At 54.9% G+C, this 19,251-nt stretch overlaps 1 protein-coding gene across 4 annotated transcripts in view; it reads left to right on the top strand.

Annotated features, from left to right (window-relative positions):
• Nucleotides 1-12,204: 12,204 nt before the first annotated feature.
• Nucleotides 12,205-19,251, top strand: part of DOCK6 (dedicator of cytokinesis 6) — a 44,420-nt gene continuing 37,373 nt past the window's right edge. For all 4 annotated transcript variants that reach the window (XM_070416072.1, XM_070416071.1, XM_070416070.1 and 1 more), the window contains exon 1: nucleotides 12,205-12,283. In XM_070416072.1, the coding sequence (XP_070272173.1) occupies nucleotides 12,240-12,283 (44 nt within the window). In that variant the 5' untranslated portion in view covers nucleotides 12,205-12,239. The remainder of the gene's footprint in view (nucleotides 12,284-19,251) is intronic.

Here is a 19,251-nt window from a genome sequence, read left to right as displayed (position 1 = left end):
AAGGTGACCTCGCCTCTCTGAACCCACATTGATTTACTGAGTAGCTACTATGTGGAAGCTCTGTTCCAGGACACAGACGTAAGCAAGGCAGACAGCACACCTTCCGACATCCTCACGGCCGTGGTGGTGAGTGGAGAGGCGGAGATGGGGCGGCGGCAACGATAAACAGATGTGTGAAATGTGAAATGGCAAGTGGAGAGATGCACCGGGAGGAAAAACAGAGCCGGGCAGAGGGGCGCCGTGTTCTCCTGGGGGGTCCGGGAAGGTACTGCTGGGGACGCGGCCTTTGAACAGAGCCTGAGAGAGAAAGGAGGGAGTAGCCCTGTGAGCGCCCGGGGAAGAGCATTCCAGGCAGAGGGAACAGCAAGTGCAAAGGCCCTGAGCTGAACGGTGTTTGGAACAAGGAGGCTGGTGTGGCTGGAGCTGAAGGAGCCAAGGGGAGAGCGGGAGGCGGGGAGGGCAGGGAGGTGGCAGGGCAGGTGGTCCAGGGCCTTGTGGGCCATGGGGAGGACTTGGGCCTTTTACCCACCGGGAGGTGGTAGCCACGGAGGGGTCAGAGCAGAGGAGGGATGCATTCTGACTCAGGTGCTCACGGCGCCCTCTGGCTGCTGCAGGGTGGATAGCGTGTCGGAGGTGAGGGCTGGGGGAGCCAGGGGACAGGGCAGAAGGGACCACAAGTCCAAGTGAAGGATGAGAGGGTGGGAGGCTGAGGAGGAGGAGGGAAGTGCTTAGATTCTGGCTAGATTCCAAAGGCAGAGCCCACAGGCTCAGCACTGGGCTGTCTGTGGGGAGGCAGGGGCACCGCCTGTATCTCATACATGATCAAATATAGATGCTTCCCTTTCCCACGCCCCTCCCGGCTAAGGAAGCTTTCCGTCACACTATCACAAACATTTGCTTTCTCCCAGCACATGAGCAGGGCAAGGCGGGGCCTCACCCTGCTAATTCTGGCCAACCTGGTAGCTGTAAACTGACCTCTTGTTTAAATCTGCTTGTCTCACCCGGCCAGCGGCCAGCGTGGCTCGGTGGCTGAGCCTCAACCTGTGAGCCAGGAAGTCACGGTTCGATTCCCCTTCGGGGCACCTACGTGGGTTGTGGGCTCGATCCCCAGTGTGGGGGGTGCAGAAGGCAGCCGATCAATGATTCTCTCTCATCATGGATGTTTCTATCTCTGTCTCTCTGTCTCTCTTCCTCTCTGAAATCAATAAAAAATATGTTTTTAAAAAAATCTGCTTGTCTCTGATCATCATGATGTGAGCATCTGTTTGCAAGTTGGTGCACCTTCTGGCCTTCCTTTTTTTTAAACCCCTTCATTGAGGTGCAGCTGACACACAAAAAGCTGTACAACGCATACAGTAAGAGGAGTTTGGTGGGATCCTCCTTTGGGAGTTACCTGTTCCTGTTCTTGACATTTTCTGTATCGGGGTGGGGGCTGTCTTGTTCTTGTTGATCTGCAGAAGTCCCTCACGCCTTGGTCGATTTCAGACCTTGCAAATGTTATCTCCCATAAAACAGGCAACTGGAGGGCACGTTTAAAAAACATATTTTTATTGATTTCAGAGAGGAAGGGCGAGGGAGAGAGAGATAGAAGCATTCATGATGAGAGAGAATCATGGATCGACTGCCTCCTGCAAGTCCCCCACTGGGGATCGAGCCCACAACCCGGACATGTGCCCTTGACCGGAATCGAACCTGGGACCTTTCAGTTCGCAGGCCGACGCTCTATCCACTGAGCCAAACCGGCCAGGGCTGGAGGGCACTTTTGATTAAACAAAGGCCCCACCCCTTCTTCCTCTGAGTCTCTCTCACCTCTGCCCACAGCTCTCCACCGCCAGCCCCTGGCTTTGCTCCTTCAGGCTGCCACCACCTCGTCCTTCTCACCTCCAGTCTCTCCTGTTTCAAATCACTCTCCACTTTAGGTCCAGCCAATCTCTCTAAAACAAGATTTAAAGTCTGGCTGCCTCCCTTGCCGGTCCCAAATCCTCCCAAGTCTCCCCAGGGCCCTAAAGTCTGCTTAGATCCCACCAACTTCTCCAGTTTTCACCCCCAAGATGGATAAAACGTTCATTCACGCACGTACACCGCCTCCTTGTACTCCAGTCAAATAAAGGTCATTTGCTTTCCTGAATGCATCTCCTCCAGACCTCCGCTCATGCTGTTCCCACTGCCCGGAAGGTCCTGCATCTCCTGACTCCATCCAGCGCAGCCTCCAGGTCTTAGCTTAGATGGCGCCTCCTCTGAGAAGCCCTCGGCTGGGTCAGAATTGCCTCAGGGCTTCCACAGGAGTGGGATCCCTCCACAACAGCCCTGATTACCGCCCATCTGCTGTCCTGCCAGTCAGCTCCCAAACTCCAAAACATTCACGGCCCGGCCCGTGCGGCTCAGTGGTTGAGCATCGACCTATGAACCAGGAGGTCACAGTGTGATTCCCGGTCGGGGCACATGCCCAGGTTGCAGGCTCAATCCCCAGTGTGGGGCGTGCAGGAGGCAGCTGATCAATGATTCTCTTTCATCATTGATGTTTCTAACTCTCTCTCCCTCTCCCATATTCTCTGAAGTAAAAAAAAAAAAAAAGTATATTTAAAACAAAAACAGCCAAAACCAAAACACTCCGAATCTCTCCATGCTGCCCCTATGGAGTCAGCCCCTCCCCCAGCCCAGCAAGCACCGATCCCTCCCTCCCCCCAGTTCTGTCTTCCTGAGAATGTTATCTAAATGGCATCGTACAAAATGCAGCCTTTTGAGTCTGGCTTCTTTCACTGCAGCATAAAGCATTTGAGCACAAAGCTTTGTTGCCTGTATCAGTAGTTTGTTCCATTTTGTTACTGACGAATATTCTATTGTGCAGATGGACTCTAATTTTTTATGTTTTTATTGATTTTAGGGAGAGAAGAAGGGAGAGGGAGAGAGAGAAACAAACATCGATTGGCTTCTCTCGCACACCCCCTACTAGGGACCGAGCCTGAAACCCGAGCATGTGCCCTGCCTGGGAGTCGAACCCGCCACCTTTGGTGCGTGGGATGACGCTCAACCAACGGAGCCACACCACACCGGTCAGGGCCCTAATTTGTTTACATTCACCCACTGAAGGACAACTGGGTTGTTTCCAGTTATTGGTGATTGTGAATCAAGCTGTTTAAGCATCCATGTACAGACTTTTATGAGACTGTAAATCTTCATTTCTAACTACACCGCAGTGGGATTGCTGGGTCACATGGTGGTTGCATCGGAGGGGTCCTGTTTCTTTGCAAACTCACCAGCACTTGAGGTTGTCAGTACTTTTAGTTTAGCCATTCTGACAGGTGTGAAAGGAAAGTTCTTTAAGGCTGGCATTGTGAGCTGAAGGCAGGATTCAAACCCAGCATCTGAGCGTCTGTCCACTGCATGGTGCTGCCTCTATGTCTTGGTAGAGCCATCTTCTAGAAACAAAGGCAGTAACCGGAGTTCCGGTCAAGACGGCAGAGTAGGCCTAGCTGGTTTGGCTCGGTGGATAGAGCGTCAGCCTGCGGACTGAAGGGTCCCAGGTTCGATGCCAGTCAAGGGCACATGCCCAGGTTGTGGGTTCGATCCCTAGTCGGGGCATGCAGGAGGCAGCCAATCAATGATCCTCTCTCATCATTGATGTTTCTATCTCTCTTTCCTCGCCCTTCCTCTCTGAGATCAATAAAAATATATTTTAAAAAAAAGATGGCAGAGTAGGTGTACTCTGTGCCCACCTCCTCCTACAACCACTTCAAAATTACAACTAAATTATAGAACAATCAACCTGGAGAACCATCTGAAAACTAGACAAACAGAAGTCCTATAACTAAGAAAATAAAGAAGAAGCCATGTTGGGACTGAAAAAAAAAAAAAAAAAATCTCAAAATCAGCTCATAGCCAGCAATCAGAATAAAAATTTCCTTGAGAAAAAAAAAAAAAAAAGGAAGTAGCTGAGCTGAGAAAACTCGGTCCATAGAAGGTGGAGTTTTGTTGAAATCAGTGCTGCCTGCTCCAAAGGGTTGTGCTAAGGAGAAAACACCACAGGCAAAGTCAGAGCAAGAAAAGTATCACATGATCTCACTCACATGTGGAGTCTAATGAACAAAATAAACTGATGAATAGAATAGACCCAGAGACGTGGAAGCATGGAACAGACTGCGGAATCTCAGAGGGAAGGGGGGGGAGGGTGGGTGGGTGGGTGGGAAGTGATCAATCAAAGAGCTTGTATGCTTATATGCATAACCCATGGACACAGACAATAGGGTGGTGAAGGCCTGGGGCGGGGTTGGGGGGCTAGAAGGGGTGATTGGGGGAAAGAGGGGGACCTAGGTAACTCTTTCAACAATAAAGATTTAGTTAAAAAAGAAACGGCAACACCACAGGCAGGAGGGCAGGGTTTTGGTGCAAGAGGTGGCTCTGGTTCAAACCCAAACCCCACCGCTCCTCAGCTGGGTGGCTCGAGTCCCCTGAGACCTAGCAGGTGAACAGGTCTCAGAAGTCCCACGACACAGAGGCGAGGTCAAGGTGTTCCCTGGAGCCCTGGCCAGTCGGTGAGAAAGTTCCTGCAGCGTTCGCCTCAGCTCCTCACAGTCGACTTGCACTTGTGCTTCGGTGGTGGAACAGGTGGCCTGGGACGGCGGTTGCCAACCTTCCGGACCTCCCGGACCCCCCGTGGTCCGCAGACCCCCCCGGTTGGCGACCGCTGGCCTGGGAAACTCCGGCAGAGACACAGTCATGGTAGGGGTCAGTCCGGGGGGAGCCAGAGAGGCTGAGGACTCCGGGGACTGGGGGCAGCTCCGTGGCCTCAGATCGTCCAACCACCAAAAGGGACGGAGACTGTGCACCCACATTGCAGCCTGAGTGAGGACGGAGATGATGCGGAAGTGCCCCTTCCTGGAATATTGTTCAGCAGGAAAAAGAGAGGAGGTCTCAAGTCATGAGAAGATACGCAGGAACCTTACATGCAGGTTGCTGGGTGAAGCCGGTCTGAAAAGGCCGCACATTGTATGATTCCAACCATGTCACATCTGGAGAAGGCAAAACTGGGGTCGGGGGGTGGGGGTAAAAAGGTCAGTGGTCACAGGGATTTGGGGGGGGGTTGATGGGGGAGCACAGAGGAGCTTTAGGGCGGTGGAAGTATTCTGTGATACTGTGGATACATGTCATTATACATTTGTCCAAACCCACGGAATGTACAACACCAAGGGTGAAGCTTAATGCGGACTACCAATGTTAATTAGCAATATATCAATTTCGCTGCAGCAGTTGTAACAAATGTGCCTCACTCAAGCAAGATGTTAATAATAGAGGGAACTGTGTGTGGGTGGATGGGGGGGGTGAGGGAACATAGGGGAACTTTCTGTATTATCTGCTCAATTTTCTGTGAACTGAAACATCTCTAAAAAATACATCTATTCATTAAAAAAGAAAAGAAAGAAAAGTGTCTTTCCTGCCCTTTACCCCAACCTCATTATTTTCTTGGAATTCTTTGAAGAGGGTACCTAGAAAATCAAGTAAATATGGGTAGATACATAATTCCCCAATACACAAAAAACAGTTTTCTATACACCCTGCTTTGCACCCTGTTTTTCTCACTCCTACCCATTCCATGCACTGCATGCATAGATATCATTCTCATTTTTAAAAATGTTTATTGATTTCAGAGAGGAAGGGAGAAGGAGAGAGAGATAGAAACATCAATGATGAGAGAGAATCATTGACCGGCTGCCTCCTGCACGCCCCCTACTGTGGATCAAGCCTGCAACCCAGGCATGTGCCCTTGACAGGAATCGAACCCGGGACTCTTCAGTCTGCAGGCCGACGCTCAATCCATTGAGCCAAACCGGGTAGGGCCGTTCTCATTGTTTTTTAAAAAACATATTTTTTTTAATTGATATCAGAAAGGAAGGGAGAGGGAGAGAGAGATAGAAACATCAATGATGAGAGAGAAACATCAAATTGATCGGCTGCCTCCTGCACCCCTCCCCACCCCCCCCCCACACACACACTGGGGATCGAACCCGCAACCCAGGCATGTGCCCTGACTGGGAATTGAACCATGACCTCCTGGTTCATAGGTGGACGCTCAACCATTGAGCCATACTGGCAGGGCTGTTTCTTTTATAGAAATACAATTCTCGTTCTTTTTCCCAGCTGCATAGTATTCCACCGTGCAGAGAGTGTGGAGCCAGCCCCACGTGGATAGTCATTACCAATCTTAGCTGTTTAGTCCACACCACCACAATGTCCCCATCATTGCTATATAAAGACTAGAATTCTAGAAGTGGACGTTCTCTGTCCAAGGGTTTATAGGTTTTCGTGTGTTTGTTTTTTTGGTTAATCCTAACTGATGTGAGAGAGACACATCGATTGGTTGCTTCCTGCATGTGCCCTGATTGGGGCCAGGGATCGAGCCTGCAACCCAGGTACGTGCTCTTGACTGGAATCGAACCCAGGACACTTCAGTCCGAGGGCTGACGCTCTACCTACTGAGCCAAACCAGCTGGGGCCAAGGGTTTATAAGTTTGCAATTTTGAAACATCCAGCTGCTTTGTCCTGCATTTGACATTTACTTAAGGACACCCCTGCCCGGGATGGACGTGAGAACTGTATCTTCCTGAAACAAACCAGAAGGTGCCCTTGCCCCCCAGCCCTCCACTGCTCCCCACTATCCGCAGGGCTATGCCCAGGCCCCTACTGGGAGGCCTTGCGGGACCTGGGCCTGAAAACCCACCACCTTGAGTCCCACCCTCTCCTCTCTGTCCCCCCACCCCCACCCCCACGTGGGCGACTTCTCCTCTCGATTTTTGCCTTGTTGGTCCCTCTACCGGACACTCCTCCCTTTTTGATTCTGCCTGGTTGACACCCACTTGAATTTAGGCCTCACCTCCTTCCAGAAGCCCCTATGCCTGGCATACAGCAGGTGCTCAATAAATGCTGGTAGAATGAATGAATGAATGAATGAATGAATGAGGGAGAACGGGGAAGGGACAGGCTTATGGGGCAGATGAGGGTTCTGTAGACCACAGGGAGGGCATGTCTCCCTCTTGGGGCAATGTGGAACCATAGCAGGCTTTTTTTTTTTTTTTTTTTTATATTTTATGATTTTTTTTTTTTTTTACAGAGAGGAAGGGAGAGGCATCAGCTGCCTCCTACACACCCACTACTAAGGATGTGCCCACAACCAAGGTACATGCCCTTGACCAGAATTGAACCTGGGACCCTTCAGTCTGCAGGCTGATGCTCTATCCACTGAGCCAAACATATCAGGGCCCATAGCAGGTTTAAGCAGGGGAGAGGATGTTGGGAAAATTCCTCTTATTTACAGGGGCACCTTTTGGTGCCATGGGCCCTCAACAGTGAAAGTTTGTAATTACATAAAATACAACACCTCGATGGGAACGGAAACCTATTAGAAGCCCATTACCTTGGGATACAGTTATCGAAATGCGTTTTAATTGTGATGAAATGTGTGCATCTTTCTAAACACACTAAATAGTGAGGCAAAGCGGCAAGTCTAATGACTGCTGTCATCAGAAGCCGGGTGGGTGAGCATGAGCGATGCTAGCTTTTCTCCTCCAAGTTCATGGCCCCCCCCGAATTCTATTTGCAGACTCTTGGGTAACTGGGGGCCTTGATGAAAACTCTCCAAATGCTGGGATGTGGTGAGAAAACCCGGAAAATGAGCAGACTAGACAGAGGTGTCACCACGAGGGAGAGGAGTGATTTCCAGGGATAATGCACGAGCATCCAGACAAGAGGCAGGGGACAGGCAGCTGGGCCATCTGTCCAGAGACAAACAGGAAGCCTGCGGCCTGCCCCTCTGGCCTGACTGAGCCCAGCCTTTGTGCTTTAAACTCCCAAAGGCAGGACACCCCCAGCTGCTTCCAGCTTCCTTCCCCGGCTCCAGCTGGCTCCGGAAGCCACAGGAAAAACAATCTGACAGGCAGCATCTCCCCACCTTCTGTGCTCAGTGTCTCCTGGGTTCTGTGCTCTCCCGACAACACCTCATGGGCCCCCATCACCGTCCCATAGGGCCAGCTCCGAGAGGACCACACGCACGTCACAGAGCCGGAAGCGGAGGCCCAGCACGGCCCCAGGTCACCCAGCCTGCAATCTAGGACTCTATGAACTCTAAGTCCTGCTTATGACTGTTCTTACTCTGAGTTCACCCCTGACGGCTAGACACTCATTCATTCACTCACTCATTCATTCATCAAGTGATTCACCAAGTTGTCAAAATGCATCTGAAGAACCAGGAGAGAGGTTGCCCTGAACACAGCAGACCCACTTCAAGTCCTATGACAAATGTGTGATCTGGGGCCAGCGGCTGCTCCTCTCTTAGCCTCAGTTTCCTGAGTCTGTAAGTTGAGGGCCTGGGTGATGACCCACCTCCGAGGTCAGTCGGAGCCTGCCCACAGCAGGTGCTCATGAGACGCTTGTTGAATGGATGTCTTTCACCCTTTGCCCCCACCCCACCTTATCTTCTTACCCCCCTCACTCCTCTCACCTATGGTGAGAGGGTTCCGTGCCCCTGGGCAGGAGAGCTGGGGGCAGGATAAGTGCCCTGGGCTGACTGGTCCTGCTATCCCCACTGTGGGCACCAAGCGGCAGGGAGCACCCCTATTCTGCCCCCACTCCCCATCTTCATGGCCACCTACCACCAGTGCCCCTCAGTTTGGGAAGCTGAGGAATTGATCCCTCTGCCACCAGGCTGGCTTCTCCCACCACACCGAAGGTGGAAATGAGAGGCACCCTGGGAGAGGAAGGCATCGGGGTCCTCTGGCCACTGGACTTCTGCCCCACTCTGCCTCATTCATTCTATTATTGAGCACCTACTGTATGCAAAGCCCTCTGCTGGGGACACAGCATTGAATAAGACAGAAAATCCTTGCCCTGATGGAGTTGACATTTGAGTGGGATAACAGATACCACCACGGGAGCAGGAGGCGACCACTGAGGGTGGTCAGGGCTGTGATGGGGGAAACCAGGGGTTTCGGGGAGGGGCCCAGGGTAGCCCCTGACTCAGCTTGGGCAGGGGAGAGAGGTCGTTAAGGAAGGCTTCTGAGAGGCGTGAAACCTGAGGAATGAATAGAAGTTCTTTCAGGTACAGAGTAGGGGAAACTGTGCTCCAGGCAGAGGGCACGGCCTGTGCAAATTTCTGGAAGTAGCTGCAAACCCCCCCACCCCCAGCGTGTGTGCGCGCCCAGAAAGATGCCCACACTGATTGACATTGTGAGTTCCTGGAGCAAGCACTGTGCAACAGATGAGGAAAACAGGAGGGGCCAGAAATAGATATTATGGACACGAATTATGTGCCAGGTGCTGGGAGCTCTGACCTAGCCCCCTGGACCCAGTGTGATGGGGCTGCGATGGGATGCACACGCAGCTGTGGGCGGCAGGGATACCCAAGATGAGACTTAGGGGATGGAGAAGGCGTCAGATGAGGAGTGGGTGCAACAACATTCCAGGTGGAGGGAACAGCGTTGGACAACATTGGTGCGAAGGGAGATGGTCTTCAGCTCCACTCCACTGACCACACAGACGTTCAACTTACCAGCAAGTTGATCTTCCAAAACCCACCCCCTTCGGGCCACTTTCTTAGCCCACTCCCTCCGAGCCCAGGCGTCCCCCACCTGGACCAGTGCAGCCCCTCCTCCCGGGTCTGCAGGTTCCCACTCTCACACACAATCTGTCCTCCCACAGCAGCCAAAGGAGGCCAAAGTCCCCACCGAGCTTGGCCTCTGTTTGAGCAGCTGTCGAGGTCACCCCAGCCCCGCCCAGCTGAGTCAGACCTGCGCGTAGCCTGGAGAGGAACTGCCTCGCCAATCAGGTCTGGCAGGCACCAGGGCAGGTACTGGGCTCCAGGCGGCTGGGCAGGGCCTTTACTTGGAGGGATCATTGCAGCCGTGTTTCCACCAAGACAGGGCCTGGAGTCGCTGGGCTTACAGCTCCCACTGGCTCTGGTGTGGAATCAGCCCCCCACAAGGCCTGGCGCGTGGCGTTCCCAAGTCCACGCCTCCTGCTGTGTCTGCCCTGAGCCCTCATGAAGCAGACAAGGAGACAGACACGGAAAGGTCAGAAGATTTACCCCGGGTCACGCCGCCTGGCCCAGACTGGGACCCGGCTGGTATTTAGAAGCCATTGGGGTCAGGTTCCCTGGGTCACACATCCGACACGGATTCACTGTGCGAAATGCAGCAAGTCACTCCGCCTCTCTGGGCCTCATTTTCCTCATCCGTAAAAGGGGAATGAGGACGGCACATGCAAAGGTCCTGAGGTAGAGCTGTGTCCGACTGTTCAGAGGAACATTGAGGAAGTGAGCAGCAGTGGAGTGACTGAGGGAGAGAGTGGGAGGAGGGGGGACAGGGGCAGATCATGCAGGGCCTTTGGCTTTTATACTGAATGAGGTGGGAGCCAGGGAGGATTCGAAGCTGAGGAGGGACATGACCTGACTTGGGTGTTTCCAGGCTCCTTCTGGCCACTGAGGAGTTAACACACTGTGGGGGCTGAGGGCAGAAACCAGGAGACCAGGTACGGTGAGCTGGACTGGAACTAGGCAGAGGGGAGGGGAGAAATCCGCCAACCTTTACTCATCTCCATATTTCCTGCCCACTTTGGCTCCCAGCAGCCTGAGAAGTGAGGCAGGGACTTCAGCCTGGGAGGCTGAAGGTTGGGTGAGGGGTAGGACACAGCAGGGCGTGATGGGCGGGGTGACACCTGGCGTCTCCCACGCCGAAGTGGCTGGGCCACTTGGGCAGGTGCGTGGGCTGCTGACACACATGTGCACATGTCACATGCCACGCTGGGAGCCACCCTGCTGGGCCCTCACTGGGCTGGGGCAGAGTGGTCGGGTATGAGGGTTCCCCTTCCATCCAGGCATCCCTCCTGTGGGCTCAGGATCTGACACTGACCCTCAGGGCGACGGGGGCAAGTCACTCTGCTTCTCTGGGCCTCAGTTTCCTCACCTGTAAAAGGGGGATAATGACAGCACCCATACACGGAAGAGAGAATAATACATGCCAAGGCCCTGAGGCACAGCTGTGCCCTAGTATTTTCCAGCCTCAAATTCTCGCTGGGGCCTTGGCCCGATAGCTCAGTTGGTTAGAGCGTCATCCTGATACCCCAGTCAAGGTTGCGGGTTTGATCCCCGGTCAAGGCACACACAAGCATCAACCAGTGAATGCATACATAAGTGGAACAACAAATCAATGTTTCTCTCTCTCTCTCCCTTCCTCTCACGCTCTCTCTAAAAATCAATTAAAAATATCTCTAGCCGTGGCTGGTGTGGCTCAGTTGGTTGAACATCATCCCATGCAACGAAAGGTCGCTGGTTTGATTTCGGGTCAGGGCACATGCCCTGGCTTGGTCCCCGGTGGAGGTGTGCAGGAGGCAGCAGATGGATGTTTCTCTCTCTCTCTCAAAACAAAACAAAACAAAAAACAAATCAATAAAAACATACTTTAGATAAAAAAAATCTCCCTAGGACTGGAGCTGGGTCATCAAGAGGAAGAATCCGCCTGTGCAAGGCATGGAGGTGAGCAAGGGACTGGCGCATCTGGAGGATGAGGGGGGGTTGGAGAATCCTCCAAAACTGCTGTAGCGGGGCTGGGGCTGGGAGAGGGGCCGGGGGTGGGGGTGGGGGTGGGAGAGGGGCCATGGCGGGGGGGGGGGGGGGGGGCGGGGGGGAGAGATAGTGTTGAGACCACAGATTAACCAAGACAACCCCACATTCTCCTCTCAGTGGAGGCTGCCCAGCCAGTCCAGCCTCCCCGACGGGCTCATTCAGGTCCCACCAGCAGATGTCCTGACTCATGTCTGCAGGCGCTTGGGAGGACGGCTGCCCACCCCCCTCTTACCCCAGACTGGGGCGCATCCCATTAAGGCCTCAGAGACCCTGTGATCACTCAGGCCTGGGCTCCGTTTACTCACCTGTAAAATGGGAGAAATGAGTTCCTGTCGTCTGTGAGTGCAGGGCTGTGCTTAATAAACGGCGACTACTAGTTAAATGGCAGAAAGAGCCTCCCCTGGAGTCCGAGCCACCCCCGGCCCCCCAGCCCAGCCCCGAGGAGCAGGGGTGGCCGGGGACGGGCGCCCCCTGGCCGGCAGGGGCAGCACCGAGCGGCCGGGACGTCCGGAAGGGCCCCGCCCCCGGCCCGGCCCCGCCCCGCCCGGCCCGGCTGCCCAGATCCAGGAGGCGGCGGCGGTGGCCACGACCCGGACGGTGCGCGCGGCGGCGGCGGAGGGACCGGGGCGCCATGGCGGCCGCCGAGCGCCGCGCCTTCGCGCACAAGATCAACAGGTAGCGCGGCCGCCGGGTCCCCTCCGGGCGGCCCCACGTGCCCGCGCCCCGCCCTCCCCGGGGGGCGTCCGGCCCAACCCGGCCCGGGCGCCCCCCGTTCCAGCCCCTTCCGCCTTCGCCAGGTCCCCCGGGGCCGGGGGAGGCGGGAGGGCGGCGGGGGTCCCGGCTGGGGGTCGCGTCCGGGCGGCGGGCGGGATGGCGGCCGAGGTCCACCCTCGGAGCCGTGGGACCCGGGGGCGTGGCCCGGGGGCCTTCCTGGAGGCGGCGGTGCGGGGAAAGCTGGGGCCGGCGTCCTCGGCATCGCCTCCGGCATCCTGGCCTCTCCCGGTCCCCGATCGAGGGTTCGGGAGTCGGGGGCAGCCTTTCTGTCCATCCTGTGTCTGGTTTGGAGCCGGGATTTCGGAGCTGGGATTGCGCTCCTGGCAGCCTTTGAGTCCCGTGGAGAAGTTTCCCGTGCGCCCTCCTCCCCGGGGTCCCGTGCCCAGCTGTCTGGGGGGGTGAGAGACAGCTGTGGGTGTCCCCCCGCCCGGCCTCAAGCCGTCCTAGCACCGGCTGGACGGGCTGGGATGGACGGGGATTGAATGGAGAGAGTGGGGGCTGGGGACGGGCCAGCTGGTGGGCAGACGGGGGAGGGGGCAGGCACCAGGCGCTGGGGGATCCGTTTCCGCGACTGGAGGCTGTAAGCCGCCCGGGAGAGGGGTGGGGGCCCGAGGCTGTGAGCCGCCTGGGAGAGGGGTGGGGGCCGGCCCGGGAGAGGGATGGGGGCCGGAGGCTGTGAGCCACCCGGGAGAGGGATGGGGGCCAGCCCGGGAGAGGGGTGGGGGCCGGAGGCTGTGAGCCGCCCGGGAGAGGGGTGGGAGCCGGCCCCCGGGGGTTTTGCCTCCAGGGAGGGATCAGTATCTGCTCAGTGGTCCCCTCACAGGGGACCTGACCCCAGTGAAAAAGCCACCCTGCAGGGGCCGGCACTGGCCTGATGGAGACACAGGGAAGAGCTCACCCACCCTTGGGAGCAGAGACAGTAGCGGGTACAGACGAGAAGCACAATAAAGTCGGTCATTTATAGTGACAAGTGCTATGGGGACAGACAAGGCAGAGAAGGGAGATGGGGAGGGTGGGGGTTATGTTAGATATGGGAGGTGGGGAGGGTGGGGGTTAGATATGGGAGGTGGGAGGGTGGGGGTTAGATATGGGAGGTGGGAGGGTGGGGGTTAGATATGGGAGGTGGGGAGGGTGGGGGTTAGATATGGGAGGTGGGGAGGGTGGGGGTTAGATATGGGAGGTGGGAGGGTGGGGGTTAGATATGGGAGGTGGGGAGGGTGGGGGTTAGATATGGGAGGTGGGAGGGTGGGGGTTAGATATGGGAGGTGGGAGGGTGGGGGTTAGATATGGGAGGTGGGGAGGGTGGGGGTTAGATATGGGAGGTGGGGAGGGTGGGGGTTAGATATGGGAGGTGGGAGGGTGGGGGTTAGATATGGGAGGTGGGGAGGGTGGGGGTTAGATATGGGAGGTGGGAGGGTGGGGGTTAGATATGGGAGGTGGGGAGGGTGGGGGTTAGATATGGGAGGTGGGGAGGGTGGGGGTTAGATATGGGAGGTGGGGAGGGTGGGGGTTATGTTAGATATGGGAGGTGGGAGGGTGGGGGTTATGTTAGATATGGGAGGTGGGAGGGTGGGGGTTAGATATGGGAGGTGGGAGGGTGGGGGTTAGATATGGGAGGTGGGAGGGTGGGGGTTAGATATGGGAGGTGGGAGGGTGGGGGTTATGTTAGATATGGGAGGTGGGCCAGGAATGCCTGGGTGAGAAGGTGACGTTTGATCCAATAGCTGAAGGAGGCCAGGAAGGGGTCCCTGCTGTACGTGGGAGGAGGGTCCGAACACAGGGAAGGGCAGTGCAAAGGCCTGAGTGTTCGTAAAGGCAGCGTGTGCTCACAGGGCATCCTCGACCAGCCGGCTGCAGAGAATGACGAAGGGACAGTGGCAGCAGATCGCCGGGGCCTTGTGGGCTGTGGGGGGACTTTAACTTTTATCCTGAACGAGGTGGGACCCATGAAGGGTTCTAAACAGAGACGTGACCTGGTGTCCCTGGGGCCGTTGTTCTGTCTGTCATCTCTGTGTCTCTGAACCGTCTCTCTGTTTTGGAACTTTGATGTCTCTGAGCCTGTTTCTTTGCCTTTCAGTCCCCATGTCCTTGGGTCCCGGCTTCCGCTCTGTGAGTAAAGGGGGTCCTGGGTCCCACCCTCGGAAACAGACGCTACAGAACCCAGAGTAAGAAGAGCAGAGAGGTCCTGGGGCCCCAGTGAACCACAAGCAAACGGCTCGAGTCTTCTAGCTGCTCTCTGATGAGGTGCCAGAGCTGTTGGTGGACACCCAGGTGTCTCACATGCTCAGATCTGGGCCTGTCTTCCTTCCTTCCTTCCTTCCTTCCTTCCTTCCTTCCTTCCTTCCTTCCTCCTTCCTTCCTTCCTTCCTCCCTCCCTCCCTTCCTCCCTCCCTCCCTCCCTCCCTTTCTTCCTTCCACAAAGACCATGTTAACCTGAACATAAGACAGTCCCCCAGTTTCCTAATGAACAGATTCTAGAAAAAAAAAAAAGATTTTGGATGACAACCTAAAAGTCCAAACTCTTGTGAATGTACATAATATGGACAAATGTTCTTGTATGCAATACAACTTGTTCATTTTTTTCACTTGTACTATTTAAAATAAAATGCAGTATAGAATGGTGATAGTGACCAGCACTTACAATAATGCTTATCACATGCTTATCTCCATCTGGGATGTTAACTGTTTATCACCAGAGAAACTGAGACGCAGAGTGGTTAGGTCATCGTAGAGACCTAAAGGAGTGTGTGGCTCCAGAGCCAGGGCAGCCGTGGGAACGGTGCCTCTTTCTGTATCTCTAAGGTGTCTGCTCATTCTTCTTGGGCATCTACCAGCAGCGTCTTCCTCTGCCCCGCCGTGGATTGGTATGAGGCAGCTTGCATTTCTCATTTAATGACAATGATTTGTTGGACTCGTGGAGGGCCCTGAAACAGACATTGACAAAATTCCAAAGGGACCTCTAGGATTTCAAGGAAATGGCTCCTTCCTGCTCCGTCCCACCACATGTCTGCAAATATGAGCACACGCAAATGTCATTACCTTTTAAAAAGTGTTATGTAAAACATGCATGCAGGAAAGTGCAAGGTTCAATTATAATACAGACTAGAGGCCCAGGGCATGAAAATTCATGCACCGGAGGGGAGTCCCTCAGCCCGGCCTGCCCCCTCTCACAGTCCGGGAGCCCTCAGGGGAGGGAGGCGACCCGGGGATTGGGGAAGGTGACACCCCATCACACCTCTGCTGCTGCCACTGCCAGCAGCGCAAGCCTCGGCCGGCCTGGTTACCTGAGCCTCGGGCGTCTGGGGGGCTGAGGGGACTGGGGTATTCCAGAGGTGGGCAGGCCCGCCTTGCCATGCGTCTGCCACCCCAGCAGGGCTGAAGGGACTGGGCGCCGCCATCTTGTGGCTGTGGGCGCTGCCATCTTTGAGGGCGTGACAGTCAATTAGCATATTCCCTCCTTATTGGCTGTGGGTGCCGCCATCTTTGAGGGTGTGTCATCAATTAGCATATTCCCTCCTTATTGGCTGTGGGTGCCACCATCTTTGAGGGTGTGTCGGTCAATTAGCATATTCCCTCCTTATTGGCTGTGGGTGCCACCATCTTTGAGGGTGTGTCATCAATTAGCATATTCCCTCCTTATTGGCTGTGGGTGCCACCATCTTTGAGGGTGTGTTGGTCAATTAGCATATTCCCTCCTTATTGGCTGTGGGCACTGCTATCTTTGCAGCCTGCTGCTCAGTCGTTTGGTCGTCCCTCACTAACCCCCCTGCCGGCCTGGTGGCCCCACTCAGCTGTTCGGTCGTCCGTTTGGTTGTTTCGGTTGCGGTCGCTTAGGCTTTTGTATATAGAGATGCCAAGGAGCCCGGCCGGTGTGGCTCAGTGGTTGAGCATTGACCTATGAACCAGGAGGTCACAGTTTGATTCCTTGTCAGGTCACATGTCTGGATTTGGGGCTCCATCCCCAGTGTGGGGTGCGCAGGAGGCAGCTGATCAATGATCTCTCTCATCATTGTCTCTCTCCCTCTCCCTTCCTCTCTAAAATCAATAAAAATATATTACCTATTTAAAAAAATAATAAAAATGTAAAAATAAAACATATAGCAAGGAAAGACCCCTTAGGTCAAGATGGGGGCTCTCTCCTCCTTCCTTGCCCCCCCCCCCCCCAGCAGCCCCTCAGAACTGCCATCCCCTCCTCACCTGCATGATGGTTTCTCGTCCAGGATGGCTCCTTGTCTGCTGTGGGTTAGTTTTGCCTGTTTATGCATCTATTTTAAATTTTATTTTGAGAGAGAGAGACACACTGATTTTCTGTCCACTTATTTATGCATCGTTGGTTGATTCTTGTTTGTGCCCTGACCGGGGATCGAAACCTCAACCTCAGGTATCGGGACGATGCTCCGACCAGCTGAGCTCCCTGCCAGGGCTCAGTTTTGCATGCTTAGAGCGTCCTGTGCACAGAGTTACGGGGACGCCTGGTCCGTGGACCCCGCTTTCACCGCACAGTCAGGAGCAGGCTTGTCTGTCCGGTTGCCTGAGTCGGGTTCGTCCTTCACATTTGCTGCATATCCCCTGCCTGTGAGCTCTGTCTGTGCTCAGGGAACACAGTTGTTTCACGCTGAGGCTGTCACCATCGGGGCTGCTGAGAACATCCGTGGCCACGTGTTTCCTCCTCAGTGTCTGTGCCTCCAGGGGGAATTGCTGGATGGGCATATCTTGAGCTTTCCTTGATAATTATAGATGGTTTTACAGGGGTTTTTACCGCCAGCGCGTGAGAGTTACCCTTGTTCTACATCATCACCGGCACTCGTAACAGTTGTCTTCCAGTCCGGAGTGGTGGGGTGGGCTGGGGTATGAAGAGGACTCTCTTTGTGATGTTATTTGGATTCACTTTCTTCCCTCACTTGTTGCACAAATGGGAACACAGAGCATTCGAGGCTTCTGCCATTCTTGTTCTGGATTATCGTCCTCCTCCCCTGTGAGGGTAAGACCTCTGTTAATCTGGCCAGCCCTGGGGTAAGTTCCACAGTCTCACATGAATTCCCAATGATGCTCCAACTTTCTACTCTGAGCACCTCTTTTTTTTCTTTTAAGACTGTCTTTTTTTTTTTTAATCCTCACCTGAGGATATACATATATATTTTTTAAATATATTTCTTTATTGATTTCAGAGAGGAAGAGAGAAGGAGAGAGAGATAGAAACAGCAATGATGAGAGAGAATCATTAATTGGCTGCCTCCTGCACTCCCCGCACTGGGGATCGAGCTGCAACCCAGGCATGTGCCCTTGGCCGGAATCGAACTTGGGACCCTTCAGTCCTCAGGCTGACGCTCTATCCACTGAGCCAAGCTGGCCAGGGCCTGAGGATATTTTTTTCATTGCTTTTAAGAGAGAATGGAAGAGAGAGGGAAAGACAGAAATATCAATGTGAGAGAAACACATCTATCGCTTGCCTCCTGCATGAGCCCTGACCAGGGCCTGGGCCGAAGAGGAGCCTGCCACTGGGGTACATGCCCTTGACCAGACTCGAACCCAGGGCTCTTTGGTCTGCAGGCCGACGCTCTATCCACGGAGCCAAACCGGCTGGGGCTGAACAGCTCTTCCGTGTCACACAGGGTTGTCAGTTTTTCACGTTTGGAGGGTTGATCTCACCGACAGCTCTAACCCACCACCTGCAGTTTCCTTTACTGCAATTGTGAGATCACGTCCGGGAGAGTCACTAAACTCAGCTCAACAGTTTGCCTGCCTCTTTGAAGGTGCTCTGTGTGAGGGCGCCTGACGTGGAGGCAGAAAGAGAGGAGTTGGGGGTGGCTCCCAGGGGTGGTTCCAAACACCTGAGAGGTTGGCTGCCTTAGTGAGGCAGGGAGACAGTGGGGGCAGGTGACGGTCACACCTCGGCAGGAGGCCTGCCAGGCCCCCCACCTGGGCACACGAACAGACAGGTGTCGCACGGAGCAAACCCAAGGATCCATTAGTGTTGAGAGGGTGTGGAAGCCCCAAGGCTGGACAGGGCTGGTGTGCAGGGTGCATCTGGACAGGGAGGAGGTAGGTTCCGGAGGCCTGTTCTTGGGGCTCCTTCTCCCATCCTAGTCACAGGGAGTGCTGAGGGGCGCACACTTCGGCCTCCTGCCGGCCAGGGTTCCGTTCCGTCCCTGCTGCGTTCAGCTGCGGACCCTGGGTGGGCCAGACCCCTCTCTGAGCCTGTCTCCTTTGGTGTCAAAGACAGGGCCAGAATTCTAGTTCCTAAGATCCTCTTGGAGGCAGCATGGGGACAGCGAGCCTTAGTGAGCACTTACCATGTGCCAGGCCCTGCACTCAAAACAGCTCAGTGAGTGTGGATACTGCCCCTGAGCCTAGAGGTCCCAGAGGGAGGTCACCTGCCCGTGCCCGCCCAGCTCCACGTACAGAGCCCTGCGACTCGGAACTGGCTGCCACGGCCATGGCGTTGTGGACCCATCCATCCCTTTCCCACAGCAGAGGCCTCTCCACGCCTAATGACAAAATGAAGCTGGAGCTCTAGCCCCCCCCCCCCCCCCCCCCCCCCGCCTCCGCTCTGGGGCAGCAGCTGCAGAACAGCTGGGACCAGGACACAGACAGGTCCCCTGTCCAGGCATCTTTTGTAAATTACCCCCAAAGTCCTTGGGTGCCCAGGCTTCCAGAGGAGGCAGCCCAGTTTTGGGGAATTTCCCTAATTTGGGGAATGTCCCAATTTTGGGACTAATCCCTAATTTTGAACACCCTTTGAATTTTCTAGAATCTCTGCCCCTCCCCATCAATGAAAGCAAGACTCAGGGACAGTTGACAGGAAGTAAATAGAATGCAGGGACAGAAAAGGAGTGAGGTGCCCTAGCTGATTTGGCTCAGTGGAGAGA

This window comes from Myotis yumanensis, unplaced genomic scaffold, assembly GCF_028538775.1.
Source record: "Myotis yumanensis isolate MYYU_CA2020_CCGP unplaced genomic scaffold, mMyoYum1.0.hap1 SCAF_5, whole genome shotgun sequence".
NCBI lineage: Eukaryota > Metazoa > Chordata > Mammalia > Chiroptera > Vespertilionidae > Myotis > Myotis yumanensis.
Note: the sequence above shows the minus strand (reverse complement) of the source record. Positions and strands in the feature narration are given on the sequence as shown.